The following is a 27,334-nucleotide window of genomic DNA, read 5'->3' on the forward strand; positions in this document are numbered from 1 at the left end:
CCTTGTTTAAATTTATGTTGTTCCACCACAGAAGCGAGAGGTAAGTTTGGCGGTCTATTAACACCAGATCTAGAAGGTGACCCTGTGCTTGAGACCACTGTGATGCTAGGCATTGTTGTAAGGGCCTCATGTGCAGTCTTGCGTTTGGGACAATGGCTATGCATGATGACATCATGCCTAGGAGTTGTAATACCATCTTTGCCTGTATCTTTTGTGTTGGATACATGCGTTGTATGATGGTGTTGAAATTTTGAATTCTTTGTGGACTTGGAGTGGCTACTCCTTTTGATGTGTCTATTATGGCTCCCAGGTATTGTTGTACCTTGCGTGGCAGAATTTTGGATTTTGTGAAATTGACGGTGAACCCTAGTTTGAAGAGGGTTTGTATGATATGATTTGTGTGATTTGAGCACTCTATTAACGAATGGGCCTTGATTAGCCAGTCGTCTAGATATGGGAACACATGTATTTGCTGCCTTCTTATGTGTGCTGCGACTACCGCTAGACATTTGGTAAAGACTCTTGGTGCGGTTGTTAATCCGAAAGGCAGTACCTTGAATTGGTAATGTATTCCTTTGAATACAAACCTTAGATATTTCCTGTGCGATGGGTGTATTGGTATATGGAAATAAGCATCCTTGAGGTCTAAAGTTGCCATGTAGTCGTGCAGTTTTAGCAATGGCAATACTTCTTGTAGTGTGACCATGTGGAAGTGGTCTGATTTGATGAAAGTGTTTACTACTCTGAGGTCTAGGATTGGTCTCAGTGTTTTGTCCTTCTTTGGTATCAGAAAGTACAGTGAGTAAACTCCTGTGTTTATTTGTGTGTTTGGCACTAATTCGATTGCATTCTTTTGCAATAGTGCCTGCACTTCTATCTCCAGGAGATTGGAATGGTGTGTTGTTAAATTTTGTGCTTTTGGTGGTATGTTTGGAGGGAATTGTAGAAATTCTATGCAATAACCATGTTGGATAATTGCTAGAACCCAAGTGTCTGTAGTGATTTCCTCCCATGCTTTGTAATAATGACCTATTCTTCCCCCCACTGGTGTTGTGTGGAGGGGGTGAGTGACCTGTGAGTCACTGTTTAGTAGTAGGGGCTTTGGGGCTTTGAAATCTTCCTCTATTTCTAGGGAATTGCCCTCCTCTATATTGTCCCCGAAAACCTCCTCTATACTGTCCCTGGTAACTGGACGGTGTGGCTTGTGAGGTGCTGGCTTGTGTGCTTTGACCTCGAAACCCCCCTCGAAAGGGCGTTTTACGGAATGTGCTGTAATTCCCTCTGCTCTGCGGGGAGTAGAGTGCGCCCATGGCTTTGGCAGTGTCCGTATCTTTTTTGAGTTTCTCAATCGCTGTGTCCACTTCTGGACCGAACAGTTCTTTTTCATTAAAAGGCATATTGAGAACTGCTTGTTGAATCTCTGGTTTAAATCCAGACGTTCGGAGCCATGCATGCCTTCTGATAGTTACAGATGTATTAATTGTCCGTGCAGCTGTATCTGCAGCGTCCATGGAGGAGCGGATCTGGTTGTTGGAAATGGTCTGTCCCTCCTCAACCACTTGTTTTGCCCTATTTTGTAAGTCCTTGGGCAGATGTTCAATGAGATGTTGCATCTCGTCCCAGTGGGCTCTGTCATAGCGCGCAAGTAGTGCCTGTGAGTTCGCGATGCGCCACTGGTTTGCAGCTTGTGCTGCGACTCTTTTACCAGCTGCATCGAACTTGCGGCTTTCTTTATCTGGGGGTGGTGCATCTCCAGATGTGTGAGAGTTGGCCCTTTTCCTAGCTGCTCCTACAACGACAGAGTCTGGTGGCAGCTGTGTAGTGATGAAAGCCGGGTCTGTAGGAGGCGCCTTATACTTTTTTTCCACCCTTGGTGTGATTGCCCTACTTTTGACCGGCTCCTTAAAGATGTCTTTTGCGTGCCGGAGCATACCAGGGAGCATAGGCAGGCTTTGGTAGGAGCTGTGGGTGGAGGAGAGGGTGTTGAATAAGAAATCATCCTCGACCTGTTCTGAGTGGAGGCTTACGTTGTGAAATTGTGCTGCTCTAGCCACCACTTGAGAATACGCGGTGCTGTCTTCTGGTGGAGATGGCTTTGTAGGGTATGCCTCCGGACTGTTATCTGACACTGGGGCGTCGTATAGGTCCCATGCGTCCTGATCTTGGTCACCCTGGCTCATGGTGGTGTGAGCTGGGGAGTGTGATGGAGTTTGTGCTGGTGAGACGTTAATCGCAGGCGGAGGAGAGGGTGGTGGGGTAACTCTTTTCACCACTTTTGGTTGTGGTGTCTGTTCCGTCTGAAACTCCAACCTTCTCTTTCTCCTAAAGGGGGGAAGGGTGCTTATTTTTCCTGTCCCCTGCTGTATGAAGATACGCTTTTGCGTATGGTCCACATCAGTTGCTTGCAGCTCTTCCTCAAACCTATGCTTCTGCATTTGGGAGGTTAGCGAGTGCTCTTCTGTATAAGAGCCTGAAGCTGGGTCGCTTGCAGTTTGTTTCGGCATCGAAACCCTGTCTGCGTGTTTTTTCGGCTCTGAGGTGACTCTTTTCTTTTTCGGGGCCGAAACCTCTCGGCGTCGATCTGTTTCGGTGCCGCTGTCTCGGCGTCGAGCCGTGTCGGCACCGGCATCTCGGTGTCGAGGCTTGTCTCCAGCACTTTCTCGGTCCCGAGAAGGCTGCGTGCCGGTGTCTCGACCGGAGTCGGACGATCTCGGCACTGTTTGGGCCTTTTTCGGTGCCGACGGGCGGTCACCGAATTTATGGGTCGAGCCATGGCCTGGTGGCAGTGGCGTCCCCTGGGCCTTGTAAATGTTCTTCTGAGTGGATTTCGACGTCTTACTCACGGTTTGTGTATCGTCGAATCCTTCGGAGTCTGAGTCTTGGATCGAGAAGGTACCTTCTTCTTCCTGTTCCTCGAACTCCCGTTGGGCTGTCGGTGCGGACGCCATCTGAAGTCTTCTGGCTCGACGGTCTCGGAGTGTTTTTCGGGACCGGAACGCACGACAGGCCTCGCAGGTGTCTTCGCTGTGCTCAGGTGACAGGCACAGGTTGCAGACCAAGTGTTGGTCTGTGTAAGGGTACTTATTGTGGCATTTGGGGCAGAAACGGAACGGGGTCCGTTCCATCGGCGTTCTTCAGCACGTGGTCGGGCCGACCAGGCCCCGACGGCGGATCGAAAAACTACCCCGAAGGGCACCGGAGCTCTTCGATCTTCGATGCGGTGTGGAATCTAAGTACGCCGATCCCGAACGCAACAATACCGACGAAAATCTTCCGAAATTAGCTAATTTTCCGTTCCGAAACTCGGAGCGACAGGAACACGTCCGAACCCGATGGCGGAAAAAAAACAATCGAAGATGGAGTCCACGCCCATGCGCAATGGAGACAAAAGGAGGAGTCACTCGGTCCCGTGACTCGAAAGACTTCTTCGAAGAAAAACAACTTGTAACACTCCGGCCCAACACCAGATGGCGAGCTATTGCAGAACATGCGTATCTACAGCGACAGATGCCATCGAACATGTTATTTCAGAACTGTTTCAATAGTTCAAATGAATGACAAAATTCATGGATAAAATAATTTTCATTCTGCATAAACACACTTTGCATGGCTGTTAACGGAAATATACCCCAAGGTTCTCAGCTGGATCTTGAGAAACAATTTAAATGTGTCACTCAATAGCAGATTCGATGCTGGATACCTTTTTAGCCTCTTGGAAATCGGATCAGATGCTATTCCACTGATTTCTTGGGAATCCACAAGTGAAGTACCATTTGGTACAAAATAAACTGCTCTTTTGCGGGGCAGAACTTCCAAACAAAAAATCCTGATGCTTCAATCAGTCTTCCATTAGATGTACAGGAGGAGGAGGGCTTTAGTTGAGTTCTGGAACATGATGTTTGATGGAGAACACCCACTTATTCATTTTCATGTTTTCCTGCTGTAAGCAAACTGTTAACCTTAATGTCCCAGCCTGTTATCCGATGTGTTGACACAGGAGCCAGAGGACGTCAGGCCTGTTTGGAAGAGCGGGTTCTGGAGGAAACAGGACCTCGTTTTCCTCTGATGGACAATTTACAGACCTGCTGCTAGTAACAGAAAATGATGGGTACAGGTCTTTGAAATTGTTGAACGTGGAAAAAGTTCTATATCTAGCCAAGTATTTGCCTATAATCTCTAAATAATTGAAATGGTTCACCCTGATTTATTACTGCAATATACTTGTCTGTAACTGTGTTCATTTTCATGTACTGCAGTAACCTTCAAGTTTCTTGCAAAATGTATGGGCCATAAAATGCACACTTTGGGCCTCATTACAAGTGTCCTGTCAAACCGTAATCCCTACACAAGCAAGTGTTTGCACAGGGATCACAACTGTAAGCAGTGCAGTAACCATTGCCCCTAGTATTTACCAGCTGCAGAAACGTTCACGCCCCAAATTAAATTTGGAAGCTCAAACCTGCTGGAATGCAACAGGTAAACGTTATCCACCCTTTTCACAGAAAAACTTTGATAAGGCAATAATTATTGCACCAGATGACGTACAATAACTTCCCAACACCTCAGTATCAGATGTTATTGGATGCAATAATTGAGGCATCTGACAAGGGGCACTCACGATGAAACCACTGGAAGGGTGATTGTAGGCTTCTGACACCTTCCTAAATCTAATGAGTCTCTTGTCTGAAACCTGCATCACTGAGGCCTACAGCTGACTGACCACTTCATCAGTTGCTTCATGATCCAAAGCCTTAAAGAGATTTTACCCTTTTTTGCCATTTCTCTCAAGCAGTTACTCAAGATGGGGCAGGGGATGCCTGCTGAACATAGCATAGTGGAGAAGGGGTAGGGGACTTCTGAAAGTTATGCAGTTGCCCCTCTCTCCATCTGGAAATATAGAGGTACTCAACTGTCTAGGGTAAGAATGTTTCTTGCTACTGCCACTAACAGTCCAGCCTGCAGTAAGACTGTAATGGTAAAGGGGCAGAGTATGGTGCCTTGCATTTTCTCTTCTATTTCGTCACCTAGACTAAAACTTATGTGGGATCTTTTAAATTTCCAGTACTAGATTCAGCCAAGAATGGAACTTGTACTGTAAACCTTCATAGTGATTCAGATGAACCAGTTACTAGCTTCTGGTAACAATCCTTTTGGTGGATCCTCCATCCACCCCGATTGCTCACCTCAAGAAACCTCACCAGAAGCCAGACTGGATTCCGACAATTTTTAATAGCTTCCCAGTGCTGGGAAGGGACACCATACAACTCCAGCAGCAGCTCTTAAACCTTCTCTGAATGGATAATTACAGAGATGTATAAGGTACCATCTGCCCTTCAGATTCATTTTTTCTGTCCCCTTCAAAGCCAATCCAGTGCATCTCCGTTCTTTTTTTTTTTAGCTGTTCAAAGTTCACTCAATTAAATCTGGCAGAGTTCAAATTATGGACGTCACCTCCTAAAGTGTTAAGACTTCAAGCAGTGTTGCACTTCCCGCAAGTAGATGTCATATCCCCAATACTTCTGCCTCTGATGCCTAAGCTGCAAACATGACTAGCTTCTGTGAGAAGTTTGTAGGTGATGTCGCCAATGTAGCAGAAGGCTGTCTGCTTCACAGATTGAGGATGTGAATCTGGATAATAGGAAATGTCAGGCTCAGTAACCTTGCTATAAACTGTCTGGCTAAGACGTCAAGAAGCGATTTAGACAAAAGAAATATCACAACCGAGTGTGTTAGTTTATGACCCATGCATGATCCTACGAGTTTTTCGATACTCCTTCTTAGTAGCAAATGGACAAGGTGCTGAGCCAAAAATGACTTGTATATGCAACAAAATGCATACATAAAAAAAAACAAAAGAACTGCTGCTTTCCTGAATTTTCAAAGTAGCTTCTCAAACTCTTCAGGCGCTTTCTTTTGGAACAGCTCAATTTTAGTGATCTCATTCTCCAATATCTTCTCTTTCATTCCTTGGAGTGTTGTAAGCACTTTTTTACATGGACATCTATGAAGAAGTAAACACTGCCTTACCTCTTACAGAATTGGACTGAGCTCCCTCTGGCTGTATCTTTGCTGAAATACAGCTAAGATCCTGCCTCTAGAAATTAATTTGAGGATTGAATGTTTCTAATAAAAATTTGAGAAATATCAGTATGCTTTCCATCATGGCAAGTGTGGCGATAGGAGACCCATAGATTCCGTAGCATGGGTACCCTCAAAAAATGATTTTTTTTTTTATTGCACCCACCAGTTTTTCAAGAGGCTGTTCATTTTTGAAAGAATATTGTTCTCTGGTTAATTCCTATATCCTCATTGCAGTGCCAGTTACAGTGAGCAGCCCATCTGACATGTTTTTACTTCTATTTTATTTTTTCTTGCACAATATTGTTTTAACATGTACCTCTCATTTTTTGTTAGTACATGACTTGCATGAATTTGAACTTTAGGGGGTCAAAACGCTGTCAACAAAGAACAAATGGAACATGTGACAGCATTCATTGGTTGACCTATAACTGAATGACATTAAGCAACACTGATGATCTACAGTCTTCGTTCACTTGCCTGTTTTTCGTATAAGCTATATTATTTGTTTTTCAACTCTTTTTATACAGGAGTAAAACTTTGGGTTCTTGCACAATGTGTGCCTATCCGCTTATAAATTGAAATATTTAACTGTATTTGAATTTGTCAAAGCTTTAATTAAATTAATTACTCAATCTGCATATGAATTGGTGAAATCCTTCATCACACAGAATCTATGTTGTATGTCTAGTGAATGCCCTAAATTGCAGGGGCCTTATGTGACGAACGGCTCCTGTTTCTACTTCTGACATTAGCGTCTCACCTTACACAGGATGATAAACACCATCATAAATGGTAAGTGATCCTCTACTATTTGACTAATCATTATAAACTGGCATATATATCTAAAATACACAAAGTTCTGCTTGGAGTTAGTCTGAAAAGTGCAGGCATGTGCAACTTACCTACACTGGCATGTTTGCTGCATTGCACATTCATTTAACACAAAACTGTTCGCAATTAACTTACATTACCGTAAGTGGTGTGCATAATTCGGATTGTGTATTACTGTTAGCAATTGTTAATGATTTGTAGAATACCAAAATCATACTGAGTCTTAGTGAGCAGCTACAAGATGTGATGCATGGGAGTTGTGCCAGTTTTACCAGGCTGTGCTGTGACTTGCAGCACAAACAGAGGTCTGGTGGGTGATAGATTTACTGTAGTCTATATGTAGGGCTGCACTGCTCAATAACATGTAGTATTCATACACCTCGTCTAAGGTTTAGGACGCCGTTCATTAATGCCTAGATACGTACAGTTCTGCTTGGTGTTGCTCAGGTTAAGCCTTAAGTTGTCCAGATGCTCCAAGATCTGTTCCAGGGTCAGCTGGGCTAGTTTACTGCTCGAACTACGTAAGCTAGAAGAAGAACACACACACGCAGAAAGTCAGTACTTTCAGGCGAGCAAATCAAAACTAAGAATGATACTGGAAGTAAAACTTAAAAACGTCTCTCTTTCTCACTCCCGTTTTCAATAACCCAACAAAACAAATATATGATTTAGCAGCACGTGCTCCTATTCAACCAAGTGCTAAATCTGGGTGGTGGCATTTATCTGGCAACTCCCTATAAACCTAAAAATTCTTCCACAGGTACACACTGCTAAGCACACCGACGACCAGCAAATATCCCTCAATTTCATCACTAAGCAAACTGAAATAATATTATCTGACAATAAGTCAGTTTCATTCCCAGGATTTCACCACTGTAAGGTTTTTACCTTCGTGTCAGGCATATTTTATAGGCTCAGAAATATACTCTTTCTTTTGGTGAGAGGTGGTTAACATTTAAAAATGTTTCATTAACATCCTGCACAAATTGCACAGAGTGACTAAATTGTCAGAGGCCCCCCAGGCTGAAACTGAAGCATAGCATGGGGCCACTTTCTATCTAGAGAAACGTCTGAAAAGAAAAAGAACACAGGGTCAATTTCTCAATTAAAATAATTAGAAGGATTGGGAAATGAAAAACGACATAGACCACACAAAATAAGGTTGAGCTATTCCCCATGTTGGACATATCTGACAGGCTTAGCAGTGACACAGTGTCAGCATTAACACCAGTTTGTCATTCCCCCCAAGAGACATCTTTTATCTGCAAAGGTCTGTTTTGCTTTCATTTTTAGTGAATATATTCATTTGGTTCAGAAAGACTAACTTGTGCTTTAATAATAATACACCAGTTGCAACACCTATATTCATTCAATGTCACTTGATGACCAACTGTGCCCCCTATACCCGTCTACTTCAACCACTAGCCAGTAAGGACAATGTGTTCTAGTATGTCCAATGGGCCAAAAAAAATGAATGATTACAACATATATCACAATACTGTCAGTCAGCCGACCTCAATGAAGTTCAAATCAAAAGCTGGATTTACTACATAGAGGACAGGGATATTCATCTATCAACACAGGGCAAATCAATGATTCTGCCAAGTTCATTGTTAAAAGCAAAAGTCCTGTGGAACAATGGATGTCCTTGTCTCCTAAGTGTGTGGACGCAGGTTTTTTGGGGGATGCTGATGAATACTTAATATACAGAAAGACTATCGACGTGAAGGCAGAAGCGACCAGAGTTAAGCAACTTGTTATGGCTTTCATAAGGTCTTATGCTAATCAATGTTTAGGATGCTGGAGTCTAACACACAAGGTGTCTGCAGGCTTATCTAGACCCACACAGCTACTCAGGACAGAGCGGCACAGACATTATGTCTATCCACAGCCTTCATACCCCACAATCCCAGGAAGACCAGAAGGATAAGCTTCTCACCGCATCTCTCAGAGAACATAAAGGGGTTCAGTTAGGGTGCAACCACAGGTTCCAGACAAGGGTAATCTCATTTAACAGATCTCATGCATTGAGGGTCTAGATAAGTACAGTTTAGTTCACTTAGAAGTGGGTCATATAATTAAACATGAGAGAGTGTGTGTGAGAAAGAGAGCACGCAAGCCCTGCGTCATAAACAGTGGTTAACATTAAAACCATATGAAATCCATAACAAGTTGCTTATCTCTGATCACTGCGGGCGGAGTCCTGTAGCCTAGACAGTCTGCTTTTATTGTTTGCACTATCAGTTATGGAGTAGTAAGGGTGAAAATAGCAGACTTTAAAAACATTTTCTAGCTCCTATTTTTGCGGATTTAGTTGAATGGTGGAGATATATATATATATATATATATGGAAAATGTCACTTACCCAGTGTACTTCTGTTCGTGGCATGAGACGCTGCAGATTCACATGCTGTGCATTATCCTGCCATCTAGTGTTGGGCTCGGAGTGTTACAAGTTGTTTTTCTTCAAAGAAGTCTTTTCGAGTCACGAGACCGAGGGACTCCTCCCTTTCGGCTCCATTGCGCATGGGCGTCGACTCCATCTTAGATTGTTTTCCCCGCAGAGGGTGAGGTAGGAGTTGTGAATATAGTAAATGTGCCCATGCAATGGAGTATGTATGTACATAATGTGTATAAGAATAGTATTTATTTACAAATTTACAATTCTCATTCAACTTATAACGGCTACAGGCTCCCGCGGAGGTGGGAGGGCGCATGTGAATCTGCAGCGTGCATGCCACGAACAGATGTACACTGGGTAAGTGACATTTTCCGTTCGATGGCATGTGTAGCTGCAGATACACATGCTGTGCATAGACTAGTAAGCAGTAATCTCCCCAAAAGCGGTGGCTTAGCCTGTAGGAGTTGAAGTTGTCTGAACTAATGTTCGTGTTACAGCCTGTCCTACTGTGGCTTGTTGTGTTCTTAACACATCTACACAGTAATGTTTTGTGAATGTATGAGGCATAGACCATGTGGCTGCCTTACAAATTTCTGTCATAGGTATATTCCCTAAAAAAGCCATTGTGGCGCCTTTTTTCCTAGTGGAATGCGCCTTTGGTGTAATAGGTAGACCCCTTTTTGCTTTAATATAGCAGGTTTGAATACATTTCACTATCCATCTGGCAATGCCTTGCTTGGATATAGGATTCCCTGCATGAGGCTTTTGGAAGGCTACAAATAATTGTTTTGTTTTGCGAAACTGTTTTGTTCTGTCAATGTAATACATTAGTGCTCTTTTGATGTCTAACGTATGTAAGGCTCTTTCGGCTACTGAGTCTGGTTGTGGAAAAAAGACTGGGAGTTCCACTGTTTGGTTTAGGTGGAATGGTGATCTAACTTTTGGTAAGAATTTGGGATTTGTACGGAGAACCACTTTATGTTTATGTATTTGTATAAAGGGTTCTTGTATAGTAAATGCCTGTATTTCACTTACTCTTCTAAGAGATGTGATAGCTATCAGGAAGGCTACCTTCCAAGTTAAGTATTGCATTTCACAAGAGTGCATGGGTTCAAATGGTGGTCCCATGAGTCGTGTTAGTACAATATTGAGGTTCCATGAAGGGACTGGTGGTGTTCTCGGGGGTATGATTTTTTAATCCTTCCATAAATGCTTTGATGACTGGGATTCAAAAAAGCGATGTTGAATGTCTAATCTGCAGATAGGCAGATATTGCTGTGAGATGTATTTTAATAGAAGAGAATGCTAGTTTAGATTTTTGTAAGTGTAATAAGTAACTTACAATGTTTTTTGCGGAAGCATGTAGTGGTTGAATTTGATTATTGTGGCAGTAGTAAACAAATCTTTTCCATTTGTTTGCATAACAATGTCTTGTAGTAGGTTTCCTAGCTTGTTTAATGACCTCCATACATTCTTGTGTAAGGTCTAAGTGTCCAAATTCTAAGACTTCAGGAGCCAGATAGCTAGATTGAGCGATGCTGGATTCGGGTGTCTGATCTGTTGTTTGTGTTGAGTTAACAGATCTGGTCTGTTTGGTAATTTGACATGAGGTACCACTGATAGATCCAGCAGTGTTGTGTACCACGGTTGGCGAGCCCAGGTTGGTGCTATAAGCATTAGTTTGAGTCTGTTTTGACTCCGTTTGTTTACCAGATAAGGAATGAGTGGGAGGGGGGAAAAGCGTAAGCAAATATCCCTGACCAACTCATCCATAACGCATTGCCCTTAGACAGAGGGTGTGGGTACCTGGACGTGAAGTTTTGGCATTTTGCGTTTTCTTTTATTGTGAATAGGTCTATTTTTGGTGTTCCCCAGCGTAGAAAGTAATCTTGTAGGATCTGGGGATTAATTTCCCATTCGTGTGTTTGTTGGTGATCTCGACTGAGATTGTCGGCTAACTGGTTTTGAATCCCTGGGATGTATTGTGCTATTAGGCGAATGTGATTGTGAATTGCCCAATGCCAATTTTTCTGAGCTAAGAGACACAGTTGTGACGAGTGTGTCCCTCCTTGCTTGTTGAGGTAATACATTGTCGTCATGTTGTCTGTTTTGACAAGAATGTGTTTGTGGGCTATCAGTGGTTGAAATGCTTTCAATGCTAGAAACACTGCCAACAGTTCTAAATGATTTATGTTCAGTTGTTTTTGTTGAATGTTCCATTGTCCCTGTATACTGTGCTGGTTGAGGTGTGCTCCCCACCCCATCATGGAAGCATCTGTTGTGATCACGTATTGAGGCACTGGGTCTTGGAATGGCCGCCCTTGGTTTAAATTTATAGGGTTCCACCCATTGAAGCAAGAAGTGTGTTTGGCGGTCTATTAACACTAGATCTTGGAGTTGACCCTGTGCTTGTGTCCATTGTCTTGCCAGGCACTGTTGTAAGGGCCGCATGTGTAGTCTTGCGTTTGGGACAATGGCTATGCATGAAGACATCATGCCTAGAAGTTTCATTATAAACTTCACCTGGTAGTGTTGGTTTGGCTGCATGTTTAATATTATATTCTGGAAGGCTTGTACCCTTTGTGGACTTGGAGTGGCAATCGCCTTTGGTGTGTCGAGTGTTGCTCCCAAGTATTGTAGTATTTGGGATGGTTGTAGATGTGATTTTTGGTAATTTATACAGAACCCTAGTTTGTGTAGAGTTTCTATAACGTATTGTGTGTGAAGAAGACACTGTTGTTGAGTGCTCGTTTTTATTAACCAGTCGTCTAAGTATGGGAATGCGTGCATGTGCTGTCTCCTTATATGAGCGGCTACTACTGCAAGGCAATTTGTAAATACCCGTGGGGCTGTTGTTATCCCGAATGGTAACACATTGAATTGGTAATGCACGCCCTGGATTACAAAACCTTAAGTATTTCCTGTGAGAAGGATGTATGGGTATGTGGAAATATGCATCCTTGAGATCTAACGATGACATGTAGTCCTGTTTTTTGAGCAAGGGAATCACGTCTTGAAGTGTTATCATGTGGAAGTGATCTGATTTGATGTAGAGATTCAACGTTCTGGGGTCTAATATGGGTCTCAACATTTTGTCTTTCTTTGGAATTAGGAAATACAGGGAGTAGACACCTGTTCCTTTTTGATGGTTGGGTACTAGTTCTATTGCTTGTTTTTGTAACAATGCTTGGACTTCTAGCTGTAAGTGTTGTTTGGACATATTGTGTGCTCTTGGGGGCACACCTGGTGGGAAATTTATGAATTCTATGCAATAACCATGTTGGATAATGGCTAGGACCCATGCGTCCGTAGTTATGTTTGTCCAGTTTTGGTTGTATACAGTAAGTCTCCCCCCACTGGTGTTGAGTGTTGGGGGTTTGTGACATTGAAGTCACTGTTTGGCTTGAGGTGTTTTAGGGCTTTGGAATTTCCCCCTTGCTTTTGGGAATTGTCCACCCCTGTATGATCCTCGAAACCCTCCTCTCTGGTACTGCCCCTGATAGGTGGGTCTGGCTTGTGAAGTGGAAGGCTCTGGGGTTTGGGTACGAAACCCCCCCCTCTAAACTGTGGTCTTCTAAAAGTGCCTCTGCTTTGTGGGGAGTAGAGCGCACCCATGGCTTTGGCCGTGTCTGTGTCCTTCTTTAGTTTCTCGATTGCCGTGTCCACCTCTGGCCCAAACAATTGTTCCTGGTTAAACGGCATATTTAACACAGCTTGCTGGATTTCCGGTTTAAACCCTGAGCTCCGTAACCATGCATGCCTGCGAATGGTTACCACAGTGTTCACTGTCCGTGCTGCTGTGTCTGCCGAGTCCAGTGCAGACCTTATCTGGTTGTTGGAAATTGCCTGTCCTTCCTCAACAACCTGTTGGGCACGTTTCTGGTGTTCCTTGGGCAAGTGCTGTATTATATGTTGCATCTCGTCCCTGTGTGCCCTGTCGTAGCGAGCCAGTAGAGCCTGCGAGTTGGCAATCCGCCATTGATTGGCTGCCTGTGCCGCCACTTGATTGCCCGCCGCATCGAACTTCCAACTTTCCTTGTCAGGTGGTGGTGCGTCTCCTGATGATTGGGAGTTTGCCCTCTTTCTGGCCGCTCCCACGACCACCAAATCTGGTGTTAGTTGCTGTGTTATAAACACAGGGTCCGTTGGGGGAGGTTTATATTTTTTCTCCACCCTAGGCGTGATAGCTCTGCCTTTCACTGGGTCCTGGAACACGTTTGGCGTGCTTGAGCATGCCTGGGAGCATTGGCAAACTTTGATAAGAGCTGTGGGTGGATGCCAAGGTGTTAAATAAGAAGTCATCTTCTATTGGCTCCGCATGCATTGCTACATTGTGGAAAGTAGCTGCCCTTGATAACACCTGCATATATGCAGTGCTCTCCTCTGGAGGTGACGGCCTTGCCGGGTAACAATCAGGGCTGTTGTCGGAGACCGGTGCATCATATAAGTCCCATGCATCCGGGTCATCCTGTGTCATCCCCGTGTGTGTTGGTGACTGCATTGGGGGTGTTGTTACCGGGGACAGCTGTAGTGAGTGCAGTGGAGAAGGCTGTGGCGAAAACCTTGGTGGTGGTGTTTTGTCTCTTGCCACCTTTGCGCCTTTATTTCCGACTCCTGAAATGCTAGCTTTCTTTTTATTTTTATTGGAGGAAGAGTTTGAATTTTACCAGTCTCTTTCTGGATGTGCAGCCTCCTTTGAGTATGGTCTGGCTCTCCCATACTTAATTCCTGCTCAAATCTGTGCTCTTGCATTTGGCTGGAAAGTCCGTGCTCTTCTGTGTAGGAGTTTATTTTCGGCTCCCAGGCTGAGTTTTTCGACACCGAAGGTTTCGGAACAGTCTTTTTCGGCTCAGAGGAAATCTTTTTCACTTTGGGTGTGTCGAACTCTCGGTGCCGAGATGGTTCGGAGCCGGTATCTAGACCGGAGTCGGATGTCTTCAGCTGTTGGAAGGCCTTTTTCGGTGCCGATGGTTGGTCACCGTGTTTTCGGGTTAAGCCATGGCCTGCTGGCGGTGGCATCCCCTTGGCCTTTATGATTTTGGAGTGAGTCTTGGCCGGGGCAGTTTTACTCACAGTTTTTTGCTGTGCCGTCGGTTGCTCACTTTCAGAGTCGTCCGAGTCCGATTCTTGTATGGAGATTCTCTCCTCTTCCTCAACGTCGATCTGTTCGGCTGGTGTCGACGCCATCTGAAGTCTTCTGGCTCTTCGATCGCGTAGGGTCTTTTTTGATTGAACTGCCCGACAGGCCTCGCAAGTATCCTCCCTGTGTTCCAGTGATAGACACAGATTACAGACCAAGTGTTGGTCTGTATAAGGATACTTGGCGTGGCAATTCGGGCAGAAGCAGAAGGGGGTCCGGTCCATGAGTTTCGACGATGGATGCGGTCGGGCCGACCAGGCCCCGCTGAAGAGTGGAAGCCCCGATGGGCCGCCGGAGCGCTTCTACAATCAGTGTCGATGTACTAACACTAAACCGGTACTGAGCGCGAACAATACCGTCGAATTTTCGATAATTAGCTAACTTTCCAGATTCGAAATACGGAGCGAAGAGGAACACGTCCGAACCCGATGGCGGAAAAAAAACAATCTAAGATGGAGTCAACGCCCATGCGCAATGGAGCCGAAAGGGAGGAGTTCCTCTGTCTCGTGACTCGAAAAGACTACTTCGAAGAAAAACAACTTGTAACACTCCGAGCCCAACACTAGATGGCAGGATAATGCACAGCATGTGTATCTGCAGCTACACATGCCATCGAACACACATATATATATATATATATATATATATACATACATACATACACACACAGGAGGGATGGTGGACACTGTACAAGTTCACTTAAACAGGACACAAAACAATGGTTACCAGCATATTAGTATGTGCCTGGCTTCTACTGGCATGGCTGAGAGGCATCAGGGGGTGCTGTGTGCCACTGTACCGCCTCAGATGTGACAGAGTAGACCAGCACATAAGCCCCTCCTCTATGTGCTGACATCAGTTTCTACTTTTTCCCCTTTCCCTGCCCACAGATGCAGAGTGTGAAAAAATGTTGGTACCATTGTGCCAAATACTAACTCGGGCCCTTTTAAGATGTTAAAAAAAGAGGCCACTCCAAAGAACAGAAAGGTTTAACAGCAGTGAGGAGCAGAGTAGCCACCAGAAAGAGTATTACCAATGGTATATAAATTGTTTCTGACAGATACTTCCAACCACAGACTCCTTATCTTTGAATAAATGCACAAGCAGTACCACAACTCGGGTGGAGCATCTGTGGAGTGGACTCTGACCAAAAAGTCCTGCAGGTCTGAGTGGACCAAATATCATTAGCCCCAAAGCTGAATGTCAAGGCATTAGTGCTTCATGAACATATGCACCGATGTCCACGCTTCAGCTTGGCAGATGGCAAGGACAGGCACTCCGTAAGCCAGTGCAGACGTAGCAGCCTTAGCTTGGGTGGGATGGACTTGCAGACCTCCCAGAGGCTGAATCTTGGCTAGTGCGTAACAAAACTTAATGCAAATGACTATACACCTCAACAGGGTCCTCTTCTGCACAGCCATCACGTTCTTTGTCCTAGAAAGCCCCACAAAAAGCTGATCATCCTCACAGTGTTTCTAGATAAGGCCAATGTAAAAGCTTAAAGCACTTTTGGGCCCCAGCTGGTGGATTCCTTCCTCCGCACAGTATAAATGGGAGTCATGACTTCTGGCAGGAATGCTGTCAGAGTCCTCATTTTCAACATGTCCAGGAAAAACATGGTGCATCTCAGTTTCAGTGCCTGAAGTACACTCATGCGTCAAGCTGGTGTACTTGCAATGAGAAAGATGGTCTCCAATGTCACGAGATGCAACAAACAACTATGATGGAGCTCAATGAGGGTATATATGATACAGGCAAAGACGAGGTTAAGTTTAGACTGTGGCATCACAAACTGATTGAGAAGAAACATGAGTGTCACACCTTTAATAAATCTCATCATAACAGGTGAATTAAACAAGGGCGTTGTTCCAGGAAATGTAGAAAGACTGAAAGAGCTGAAAAACAACCTTTAATATTAGCTACTGCAAGGCCTTGCTGAGCTAAAGATAAAACAAACAAAAGGACGTCCGACAGCTATGCCTGTGAGGGACTAGTGTTCTGAGTCCCACACCAGGCTACAAATTTGCCCCTGTGCCTAGCATACTGCAATTTCATGGAAGGTGTAAAGAAATGGCTCCCTGTTGCAGTTACCCCCCACTTTTTGCCTGATACTGATGCTGACTTGACTGAGAAGTGTGCTGGGACCCTGCTAACCAGGCCCCAGCACCAGTGTTCCTTCACCTAAAATGTACCATTGTATCCACAATTGGCACACCCTGGCATTCAGATAAGTCCCTTGTAACTGGTACTTCTAGTACCAAGGGCCCTGATGCCAAGGAAGGTCTCTAAGGGCTGCAGCATGTCTTATGCCACCCTAGAGACCCCTCACTCAGCACAGACACACTGCTTACAAGCCTGTGTGTGCTAGTGAGAACAAAATGAGTAAGTCGACATGGCACTCCCCTCAGGGTGCCATGCCAGCCTCTCACTGCCTATGCAGTATAGGTAAGACACCCCTCTAGCAGGCCTTACAGCCCTAAGGCAGGGTGCACTATACCAAAGGTGAGGGTACCAGTGCATGAGCACTGTGCCCCGACAGTGTCTAAACAAAACCTTAGACATTGTAAGTGCAGGGTAGCCGTAAGAGTATATGGTCTGGGAGTCTGTTTTACACGAACTCCACAGCACCATAATGGCTACACTGAAAACTGGGAAGTTTGGTATCAAACTTCTCAGCACAATAAATGCACACTGATGCCAGTGTACATTTTAGTGTAAAATACACCACAGAGGGCACCTTAGAGGTGCCCCCTGAAACTTAACCAACTAGCTGTGTAGGCTGACTGGTTCCAGCAGCCTGCCACACTAGAGACATGTTGCTGGCCCCATGGGGAGAGTGCCTTTGTCACTCTGAGGCCAGTAACAAAGCCTGCACTGGGTGGAGATGCTAACACCTCCCCCAGGCAGGAGCTGTGACACCTGGCGGTGAGCCTCAAAGGCTCACCCCTTTGTCACAGCCCAGCAGGGCACTCCAGCTTAGTGGAGTTGCCCGCCCCCTCCGGCCACGGCCCCCACTTTTGGCGGCAAGGCTGGAGGGAACAAAGAAAGCAACAAGGAGGAGTCACTGGCCAGTCAGGACAGCCCCTAAGGTGTCCTGAGCTGAAGTGACTCTAACTTTTAGAAATCCTCCATCTTGCAGATGGAGGATTCCCCCAATAGGGTTAGGATTGTGACCCCCTCCCCTTGGGAGGAGGCACAAAGAGGGTGTACCCACCCTCAGGGCTAGTAGCCATTGGCTACTAACCCCCCAGACCTAAACACGCCCTTAAATTTAGTATTTAAGGGCTACCCTGAACCCTAGAAAATTAGATTCCTGCAACTACAAGAAGAAGGACTGCCTAGCTGAAAACCCCTGCAGAGGAAGACCAGAAGACGACAACTGCCTTGGCTCCAGAAACTCACCGGCCTGTCTCCTGCCTTCCAAAGATCCTGCTCCAGCGACGCCTTCCAAAGGGACCAGCGACCTCGACATCCTCTGAGGACTGCCCCTGCTTCGAAAAGACAAGAAACTCCCGAGGACAGCGGACCTGCTCCAAGAAAGGCTGCAACTTTGTTTCCAGCAGCCTTGAAAGAACCCTGCAAGCTCCCCGCAAGAAGCGTGAGACTTGCAACACTGCACCCGGCGACCCCGACTCGGCTGGTGGAGATCCAACACCTCAGGAGGGACCCCAGGACTACTCTGATACTGTGAGTACCAAAACCTGTCCCCCCTGAGCCCCCACAGCGCCGCCTGCAGAGGGAATCCCGAGGCTTCCCCTGACCGCGACTCTTTGAATCCAAAGTCCCGACGCCTGGGAGAGACCCTGCACCCGCAGCCCCCAGGACCTGAAGGACCGGACTTTCACTGGAGAAGTGACCCCCAGGAGTCCCTCTCCCTTGCCCAAGTGGAGGTTTCCCCGAGGAATCCCCCCCTTGCCTGCCTGCAGCGCTGAAGAGATCCCGAGATCTCTCATAGACTAACATTGCGAACCCGACGCCTGTTTCTACACTGCACCCGGCCGCCCCCGCGCTGCTGAGGGTGAAATCTCTGTGTGGGCTTGTGTCCCCCCCGGTGCCCTACAAAACCCCCCTGGTCTGCCCTCCGAAGACGTGGGTACTTACCTGCAAGCAGACCGGAACCGGGGCACCCCCCTTCTCTCCATTCTAGCCTATGTGTTTTGGGCACCACTTTGAACTCTGCACCTGACCGGCCCGGAGCTGCTGGTGTGGTAACTTTGGGGTTGCTCTGAACCCCCAACGGTGGGCTACCTTGGACCAAGAACTAAACCCTGTAAGTGTCTTACTTACCTGGTAAAACTAACAAATACTTACCTCCCCTAGGAACTGTGAAAATTGCACTAAGTGTCCACTTTTAAAACAGCTATTTGTCAATAACTTGAAAAGTATACATGCAATTTTTATGATTTGAAGTTCCTAAAGTACTTACCTGCAATACCTTTCGAATGAGATATTACATGTAGAATTTGAACCTGTGGTTCTTAAAATAAACTAAGAAAAGATATTTTTCTATACAAAAACCTATTGGCTGGATTTGTCTCTGAGTGTGTGTACCTCATTTATTGTCTATGTGTATGTACAACAAATGCTTAACACTACTCCTTGGATAAGCCTACTGCTCGACCACACTACCACAAAATAGAGCATTAGTATTATCTATTTTTACCACTATTTTACCTCTAAGGGGAACCCTTGGACTCTGTGCATGCTATTCCTTACTTTGAAATAGCACATACAGAGCCAACTTCCTACATTGGTGGATCAGCGGTGGGGTACAAGACTTTGCATTTGCTGGACTACTCGGCCAATACCTGATCACACGACAAATTCCAAAATTGTCATTAGAAATTCATTTTTGCAATTTGAAATTTTTCTAAATTCTTAAAAGTCCTGCTAGGGCCTTGTGTGTTAAGTCCCTGTTTAGCATTGTCTTTTAGAGTTTAAAAGTTTGTTAAAGGTTTGAAATTAGATTCTAGAAACAGTTTTAGATTCTTTAAAAAGTCTTCCAACTTTTAGCAAAATAATGTCTGATACAGAGATGAATGTGGTGGAACTCGACACCACACCTTACCTCCATCTTAAGATGAGGGAGCTAAGGTCTCTCTGTAATATAAAGAAAATAACCATTGGCTCCAGACCTACCAAAATTCAGCTCCAGGAGCTGTTGGCAGAGTTTGAAAAAGCCAACCCCTCTGAGGATGACTTCACAGAGGAAGAAATTAGTGACTTGGAGGGCAATTCCCCCCTTCCAGTCCTAAATAGGGAGACCAGGGCCTCTCAAGCCCTGTCTCCAAAAATGATAGTCAGAAATGTTGCTTCCCTCACAGGAGGGTCCAGCATTTCTGAAATCACTGAGGATGCTCTCAGTGAGGATGACCCCCTGTTAGCCAGGATGGTCAAAAGATTGGCTTTGGAAAAGCAGCTCCTAGCCATAGAAAGGGAAAGAAAAGAGATGGGCCTAGGTCCCATCAATGGTGGCAGCAACTTAAATAGGGTCAGAGATTCTCCTGACATCCTAAAAATCCCCAAAGGGATTGTAACAAAATATGAAGATGGTGATGACATCACCAAATGGTTCACAGCTTTTGAGAGGGCTTGTGTAACCAGAAAAGTGAACAGATCTCACTGGGGTGCTCTCCTTTGGGAAATGTTCACTGGAAAGTGTAGGGATAGACTCCTCACACTCTCTGGAAAAGATGCAGAATCTTATGACCTCATGAAGGGTACCCTGATTGAGGGCTTTGGATTCTCCACTGAGGAGTATAGAATTAGGTTCAGGGGGGCTCAAAAATCCTCGAGCCAGACCTGGGTTGATTTTGTAGACTACTCAGTAAAAACACTAGATGGTTGGTTAACTGGAAATGAAGTGTGTGACTATGTTGGGCTTTATAATTTGTTTATGAAAGAACACATTTTAAGTAACTGCTTCAATGAAAAGTTGCATCAGTATCTGGTAGACCTAGGTCCAATTTCTCCCCAAGAATTGGGAAAGAAGGCAGACCACTGGGTCAAGACTAGGGTAACCAAAACTTCCACTGGGGGTGACCAAAAGAAAGGGGTTACAAAAACTCCCCAGGAGAAAGTGGGTAACACTAGAAACCAAGAAAAAGAGTCCTCTGTAGGCCCCCAAAAACCAGAACAGGTGGGTGGGCCCCAGGACACAACCCAAAACAAAGGTGGGTACCAGGGTAAGAACTGGGATGCCACTAAGGCATGGTGCCACAACTGTAAACAGTCTGGGCACCACACCAAGGACACTTCTTGTCCCAAAAACAAACCCCAGAACAAAATTCCTGGGGTAACCAGTGTAGCCATGGGAGATGACTCCTCAGATGAGGAGGTCTTCCTAGCCTTCAACTGGAAACAGGGCCCAACAGGTGAGTTGGAGATTCCAGAGGGAAGCAGACACTTCCACCACCTACTGGTGAATGGAATCCCAACCACTGCCCTGAGACACACTTGTGCCAGTCACACTATTGTGCATGACAGGCTGGTGCTCTCAAACCAGTACATCCCAGGTGAGACTGCCAGGGTAAGAGTTAGCCTAGACAGGGTCACTAAGAGGCCTGTGGCTTTAGTGCCCATAGAAGTGGGTGGCACTCTTAGCTGGAGAAGGGTAGTAGTCAGTACAGACCTCCCCCTTGATTGTCTCCTTGGAAATGACTACCCAGAGGTTAGTCAGAGCTCAAGAGAGGAACTGGTCCAGTGCCAGTCCTCTCCCAAGGATTCTGGAAGTCCTGCCTCTGCAGTAAATGCAAGCAGGCCCCAGAAGAAGAAGAAAAGAAAACAGAGTAGGAAGGGTGGACAACCTTTAGCCAAGGTTACAGCAAGCCAAAGAGATTCTGCTCCAGTAGGGGAGAACTCCAAAAATGGCCCTGATAAAGTCCAACCTGACCCACAAGAAGTCCTGGCTAGTCAGGCAACTGTTAAACCTGAGTGGGTGGCTCCTCAGCTAACAGAAGAAAGAGTGGAAGAAGGGTGTTTACTACAAGATGTGGTAACCCCCCACTCCAATACAGCAGACAGGCAACCTGAACCCAAAGAAGCCTGTAACTTAGCCCCTTCCCTTTTAGGTGAAGAGCTAAAGGTGTGGTTCTGGGCACTGACAGCTGTCAGTGGCCTCTGCTGGGTGTTAGCCTTTGTGGCTGCACTATCCTTGGCATGGTGGTCAGACCCCATGCCAAATAGCAAGTTAGGCCCCCTGACCCTGTTGGTCATGGTGGGGTTACTCCAGCTCTGGGTAACCTCTTTGGGTAAGCTAGGGATGACCCTGGCTAAGATAAGATTAGCAGAGGTGGATACCTCTAAACCCAAAATAAAAAGAATGGGTGGAGACATTGAAGAAGCAGACAAGAGGCAATTCAGACTAGGTCCTATCACTGTGGAAGTGGGTCAGTTCCCCAAAGGGAATGACCTGAACAGAAGGATGTAAGGCAGAGTAGGCCCTGCAACTAACCAGCCTATTTCTCCTACTCTTCCTCGCCTGACAGACTAGGAAGACTCTCCCAGCTTGGGCTGAGTCTCCTGGCCTGTGGGCTGAGGGGGGCTTGTGTAAAGAAATGGCTCCCTGTTGCAGTTACCCCCCACTTTTTGCCTGATACTGATGCTGACTTGACTGAGAAGTGTGCTGGGACCCTGCTAACCAGGCCCCAGCACCAGTGTTCCTTCACCTAAAATGTACCATTGTATCCACAATTGGCACACCCTGGCATTCAGATAAGTCCCTTGTAACTGGTACTTCTAGTACCAAGGGCCCTGATGCCAAGGAAGGTCTCTAAGGGCTGCAGCATGTCTTATGCCACCCTAGAGACCCCTCACTCAGCACAGACACACTGCTTACAAGCCTGTGTGTGCTAGTGAGAACAAAATGAGTAAGTCGACATGGCACTCCCCTCAGGGTGCCATGCCAGCCTCTCACTGCCTATGCAGTATAGGTAAGACACCCCTCTAGCAGGCCTTACAGCCCTAAGGCAGGGTGCACTATACCATAGGTGAGGGTACCAGTGCATGAGCACTGTGCCCCGACAGTGTCTAAACAAAACCTTAGACATTGTAAGTGCAGGGTAGCCATAAGAGTATATGGTCTGGGAGTCTGTTTTACACGAACTCCACAGCACCATAATGGCTACACTGAAAACTGGGAAGTTTGGTATCAAACTTCTCAGCACAATAAATGCACACTGATGCCAGTGTACATTTTAGTGTAAAATACACCACAGAGGGCACCTTAGAGGTGCCCCCTGAAACTTAACCAACTAGCTGTGTAGGCTGACTGGTTCCAGCAGCCTGCCACACTAGAGACATGTTGCTGGCCCCATGGGGAGAGTGCCTTTGTCACTCTGAGGCCAGTAACAAAGCCTGCACTGGGTGGAGATGCTAACACCTCCCCCAGGCAGGAGCTGTGACACCTGGCGGTGAGCCTCAAAGGCTCACCCCTTTGTCACAGCCCAGCAGGGCACTCCAGCTTAGTGGAGTTGCCCGCCCCCTCCGGCCACGGCCCCCACTTTTGGCGGCAAGGCTGGAGGGAACAAAGAAAGCAACAAGGAGGAGTCACTGGCCAGTCAGGACAGCCCCTAAGGTGTCCTGAGCTGAAGTGACTCTAACTTTTAGAAATCCTCCATCTTGCAGATGGAGGATTCCCCCAATAGGGTTAGGATTGTGACCCCCTCCCCTTGGGAGGAGGCACAAAGAGGGTGTACCCACCCTCAGGGCTAGTAGCCATTGGCTACTAACCCCCCAGACCTAAACACGCCCTTAAATTTAGTATTTAAGGGCTACCCTGAAACCTAGAAAATTAGATTCCTGCAACTACAAGAAGAAGGACTGCCTAGCTGAAAACCCCTGCAGAGGAAGACCAGAAGACGACAACTGCCTTGGCTCCAGAAACTCACCGGCCTGTCTCCTGCCTTCCAAAGATCCTGCTCCAGCGACGCCTTCCAAAGGGACCAGCGACCTCGACATCCTCTGAGGACTGCCCCTGCTTCGAAAAGACAAGAAACTCCCGAGGACAGCGGACCTGCTCCAAGAAAGGCTGCAACTTTGTTTCCAGCAGCCTTGAAAGAACCCTGCAAGCTCCCCGCAAGAAGCGTGAGACTTGCAACACTGCACCCGGCGACCCCGACTCGGCTGGTGGAGATCCAACACCTCAGGAGGGACCCCAGGACTACTCTGATACTGTGAGTACCAAAACCTGTCCCCCCTGAGCCCCCACAGCGCCGCCTGCAGAGGGAATCCCGAGGCTTCCCCTGACCGCGACTCTTTGAATCCAAAGTCCCGACGCCTGGGAGAGACCCTGCACCCGCAGCCCCCAGGACCTGAAGGACCGGACTTTCACTGGAGAAGTGACCCCCAGGAGTCCCTCTCCCTTGCCCAAGTGGAGGTTTCCCCGAGGAATCCCCCCCTTGCCTGCCTGCAGCGCTGAAGAGATCCCGAGATCTCTCATAGACTAACATTGCGAACCCGACGCCTGTTTCTACACTGCACCCGGCCGCCCCCGCGCTGCTGAGGGTGAAATCTCTGTGTGGGCTTGTGTCCCCCCCGGTGCCCTACAAAACCCCCCTGGTCTGCCCTCCGAAGACGTGGGTACTTACCTGCAAGCAGACCGGAACCGGGGCACCCCCCTTCTCTCCATTCTAGCCTATGTGTTTTGGGCACCACTTTGAACTCTGCACCTGACCGGCCCTGAGCTGCTGGTGTGGTAACTTTGGGGTTGCTCTGAACCCCCAACGGTGGGCTACCTTGGACCAAGAACTAAACCCTGTAAGTGTCTTACTTACCTGGTAAAACTAACAAATACTTACCTCCCCTAGGAACTGTGAAAATTGCACTAAGTGTCCACTTTTAAAACAGCTATTTGTCAATAACTTGAAAAGTATACATGCAATTTTTATGATTTGAAGTTCCTAAAGTACTTACCTGCAATACCTTTCGAATGAGATATTACATGTAGAATTTGAACCTGTGGTTCTTAAAATAAACTAAGAAAAGATATTTTTCTATACAAAAACCTATTGGCTGGATTTGTCTCTGAGTGTGTGTACCTCATTTATTGTCTATGTGTATGTACAACAAATGCTTCACACTACTCCTTGGATAAGCCTACTGCTCGACCACACTACCACAAAATAGAGCATTAGTATTATCTATTTTTACCACTATTTTACCTCTAAGGGGAACCCTTGGACTCTGTGCATGCTATTCCTTACTTTGAAATAGCACATACAGAGCCAACTTCCTACAGAAGGGCACCTGGCATCAAGGATGACATCCACCACCTCAGGTGACAGATTTAACACGGTCAGTTGCCATCACTCAGTCGCCATGCATGTAGGTGTAGCTTGCACAAATTTGAGTGGTTTGAGTAGTAAATTCTTTGTGACCACCAGCAAGATCTTGCTTGCATTGTCCCAAACGGCATACATATATCGACCTAACACGCACACTGCTCGGCCCGACTTCAAAGCCAGGCAGGCCAAAGATAACATCCATTTTCCAAACACCTCAAGTCTTTTCAGCTCCCTGTCCGGAGGCATTGTTGCAGTGTCAGGCTGGCAGAAGAGAACATCCTCTACTACTACTTTCACTCTCAGTTGGGTTTCATGTTTAAAGATGAAATACTTTCCCATAACAAAAACGTGCGGCATTACAAATTAAATTCTTCACACTTACCCCACCATAAACATCACTGAAACACAAACATTTGTAGAATATGTTGAGATGTCACAGTCCACAAATCTACAACACAGTCAAAAATGATCGTGCTATCAAAAGACTCCACAGACACCAATTATTCAAACATTGGTTACCAGTAAGTGGTTTCATGGATAGGACACAATCCCATGAAGACCAGAGAGATAAGGTTCTCACCACATCTCTCTGAGAACTTATAGGGGTTTAGTTAGGGTGCAACCACAGGTTCCAGACGAGGGTAATCTCATTTATGTAGATTTCTACCTGGAGATTCATTATCTTAGACTTTTCCCCAGGCATGGTGAGCAGCTGTGTGCCAGTCTTTGTTTGACCCTTTTTCCAACCATCTGTTGAAGAATTTTTGTGACTTTGTCTCCTGGTGTGCAGGATGTCCACCAGAAAGGCAGGTTTTAAACCACACGGTGCCCGTCACCGACAGATGTCGGTTATGACCGGCACATGGTTTGTCTCTGGTGTCTTGAGTGAGATCACAACGCTAAGACATTCCCGTGCCATGAATCCCAAGGCAGTGGGGGAGTAATAGTTCACACTGCTTACCCCTAAGCATGGATGTAATTATAAACCCTAACTAGTGTTCTTTCTTAACCTAACCTCAAGGATGACCTCTTATCCTGTTCATAAACCCAACTTTATCTCTAACACCATCCTACGTCTTTTTACTCACCTTGTCTTTTTTGGTCTTGAACTTTTCAAAATGTCTTTTTTCATAAGAGTGTCACTTTTTATTTTTCGCACTTTTAAACTAAACAGTTTCACAAAGTTTCTCAAGAAGCCTTAAGTGTTATGGTAAATTAAAGAGTGGATAAGGTAAAACACTGTAAAGCTACATAGTGAAATGCAAATCTGAAGGGTACCAAGGTTGTACAATCACAGCAATCACCTAAAGCCTAATAATGTTCTTTCACAAGCAGGCCGACAAACGGGTATTTTGAACCTTGATTGATACAGTGTACCAAGAAATGGACTTTATGGACTACTGCGGTGTGCCTTGGTATAACAGTGGTGTACTAATCCACATGCCTCACCAACAAAATGAATGTTGAACATTATTAATTTTTAGTCGAGATGGGTACACATTATTTGGCCAACGAGTCTCAAGCAGACGGGGAATCTGTCAAGATGTAAACACTTAAGAAGCTTTGCTTTATTTTGGCCTGATTAAAGTGGCTGTTTCGAAGAGGAAGCTAGAGACACTCTGAGGTACTTAGTATCTGGAGAAAACAGGATACAATGGGTCCCAGCTGGACTGCAGATAGGACTGCATCTGGCTTGTGAATTAGGCATGGGTACTTGAGCACATACAGCTTCCGGCTGCTCAGTAAGCGTACTTGTGCTAGTCTTTCCTTCATTCCTGCTTTTTGATTAAATAAACAAACATAGTGGTGATGGCTAATACGAAGATATAGAATATGTATTTGTAAAAATAAATAACTGCGACAACAGGCTTTTCTGTAAAGATTTAGACCCAGAATCTCTTCTGCATTCCCATAGCAAAACAAATGCAGTGTCATGCTTGGCAACTAAAATTATACCCCTCTTTCTGCTCATGCAACATTTATGACTGCTTCCAGAATACATAAAAATCATCAAGTGCCACTTTTAACATCAGATCGGTTAACCTCATACCAATAACTTTGTAGGGCAATAGGGGCCCAAGACGGGGGAAGAAACTTATTGATGTATTTAAATTTGACCTTAAAATTTGAGAAATATTTTCTTACTCCCTGAAGGATCTCCATCCTGAAGTGGACGAGGGTCTTGCTTGTCTCAGTGACCTGGAGAGCTTTGCCGATGGGTGCTTGGTCTCCTGCCGTGGTCGCCCAAGCCAAACAGGTCAAACGGTAGAGATCAGAAGAAGCACCAACCACTGGTACTCCAGGTTGGGGGTTGGGCACAAGGCTAACACCTTTGTCCCATAAAAAACATTTGCTATGGAGCAAGCAGGAAGAACTGCTAAATCTTTTGGGCACGAGGAGTCTCTGCATACGACATGCATGAGTTAAGTGGTCAAAGCTGCACGGAAACTACTGAGAGGATGATGGAAGTTCTAATTGCCTAGTTCAAGACCATATTCCGGAACGCATGGACTATGTAGGACACACAAAGGGCAGCTCAAGTAACAGCTGAGATGAGACCTATATATCTTCAGGTCAGCAAAGGTAGGTGGACTGGAT

At 45.9% G+C, this 27,334-nt stretch overlaps 1 protein-coding gene across 1 annotated transcript in view; it reads right to left on the bottom strand.

The window, feature by feature from the left end:
* The window catches only part of INTS3 (integrator complex subunit 3), a 383,756-nt gene that overhangs the window by 43,415 nt on the left and 313,007 nt on the right, over positions 1-27,334 (bottom strand). Inside the window, exon 27 of the mRNA XM_069218194.1 lies at positions 7,338-7,438. Within this exon, the coding sequence (XP_069074295.1) occupies positions 7,338-7,438 (101 nt within the window). The remainder of the gene's footprint in view (positions 1-7,337; positions 7,439-27,334) is intronic.

This window comes from Pleurodeles waltl, chromosome 12, assembly GCF_031143425.1.
Source record: "Pleurodeles waltl isolate 20211129_DDA chromosome 12, aPleWal1.hap1.20221129, whole genome shotgun sequence".
NCBI classification, from domain to species: domain Eukaryota; kingdom Metazoa; phylum Chordata; class Amphibia; order Caudata; family Salamandridae; genus Pleurodeles; species Pleurodeles waltl.